The 1,771-nt window shown below is 35.5% G+C and overlaps 1 protein-coding gene across 1 annotated transcript; it reads left to right on the plus strand.

Annotated features, from left to right (window-relative positions):
* Window positions 1-65: 65 nt before the first annotated feature.
* On the plus strand, window positions 66-805 carry LOC111691929 (the record flags this gene model as incomplete). Its single annotated transcript, XM_023455466.1, has 1 exon — window positions 66-805. A coding segment is annotated over exon 1 (606 nt), but the record flags the coding sequence as incomplete, so codon positions are not given.
* Between the last annotated feature and the right edge of the window lie 966 nt (window positions 806-1,771).

Here is a 1,771-nt window from a genome sequence, read left to right on the forward strand (position 1 = left end):
TCACCTAACTTTATCGGTTTCTGAGTTATTTGCATTTAAAAGTTTCAATGTATTTTGTGGTGATTTTCTTTCAAGCGTCGATATTGCTATTTCTTTTCTAAGTAGGCTTGTGTCAAATTTTCATGTCAATAAATATTAGCGTATTTTGCATGCGTGTGATTTTATTATTCGTTCAAAATTGTTAGTTAGTGCTCAAAAAATGCCACGACATAATAATTTTTCAAACAGTGAGATGCGTGATATGATTTGTGTTTTTGCCCAGGCTAATTTTAATGGACATGCGGCGGCCCGAAGATATGAACACATGTACCCAAATAGATTGCAACCTAATTATAAACTATTTAGAAATCTTTACAACCGCTTAGGCGAATCTGGATCTTTTCGACCAAAAAGTAACCATGGTACTCCAAAATCGATCACAGTCGATGAAGAAGAGGAAATTTTAATTCGTGTTTCAGAAAACTCCGGTATGAGTACTCGTCGGTTAAGTGCGGCAACGGGGGTAAGCCAATCGTCCATTTGTAGAATTTTGAAAAAAGAAATGCTCCATCCATATCATTATACTCCGGTTCAGCAGTTATTGCCTCAAGATTTACCAGCTCGCCTACAATTTGCTCAGTTTGTACAAAATATGCAAATGGAAAACCCAGATTTCCTCAATAGGATTCTATTTACCGATGAGGCGACATTTACTAGACGGGGAGTTTTCAATTGGAAGAACAATCATTTGTGGGATTCCGAAAATCCGCATGCTGTAAAAGAAAAACATTTTCAGCATGAGTTTAAGGTGAATATTTGGTGTGGTTTAATTTCTGGTTTTTTCATAGGACCTTTTGAATTATCACCCAATCTAACTGGACCTCATTATTTAAACTTTCTTCAACATAATTTAAACGAGCTTCTAGATGATGTACCACTCGCTTTAAGAGAAAGTATGTGGTTTATGCACGACGGTGCGCCACCACATTTTGCCTTGCCGGTACGCCAGTATTTAAATGAACATTTTCCTCATCGGTGGATTGGCCGTGGGAGTGAATTTTGTTGGCCACCGAGAAGTCCAGACTTAAACCCTCTGGACTTCTCAGTATGGTCAAACTTGAAGGATGTGGTGTATCGGGAAGAAATTAATTCTGTTGAGGAGTTGCGGCAGAAAATACAAGTAGCCGCGAATGCATTTAAAAATAATAGGGACATTTTGTTTAATATTCAGAGACATTTAAGAGAGTGTATAGTAAAATGTATTGAGGTAGGTGGTGGACACATCCAGCATTTGATTTAAGGTTTGTTATTATTACTATTGTCAATAATTGAGAATAAAAAATCACCACAAAATACATACATTGAAACTTTTAAATGCAAATAACTTAGAAACCGATAAAGTTAGGCGACCTAAACAAGAGTATATTTTTTATGTAGAATTGGACGTTCTTTTAGATTTTTAACTTTTCTTAAGCATAGGTCAACAGATAAAAAAAATATGTTTTGATTTACCTAAATAATATGGCGGAACTAGCGCCCTCTAGGAGCAACGTCAAAATAAGCTTCAAATTCATAATTCTCACACCAAAAAACCCAATAGTACCAATTTTCAGAGTCATGCTATTAAAACTTTCCCAATTATTGAGAAATTTCAAAATAAAATTTAAACCTTAAAAACCATGTACTTCTTAAACCAACGACATTCGTATAAGGCATGATGAGCTCAAACATAATATTTTGGTGTCTAGTATCTCCAGCTTATTGTTGACCCATTCTTTCTGACTCACCCTGT

Source organism: Anoplophora glabripennis, unplaced genomic scaffold (assembly GCF_000390285.2).
Source record: "Anoplophora glabripennis isolate ALB-LARVAE unplaced genomic scaffold, Agla_2.0 scaffold435, whole genome shotgun sequence".
Taxonomy (NCBI): domain Eukaryota; kingdom Metazoa; phylum Arthropoda; class Insecta; order Coleoptera; family Cerambycidae; genus Anoplophora; species Anoplophora glabripennis.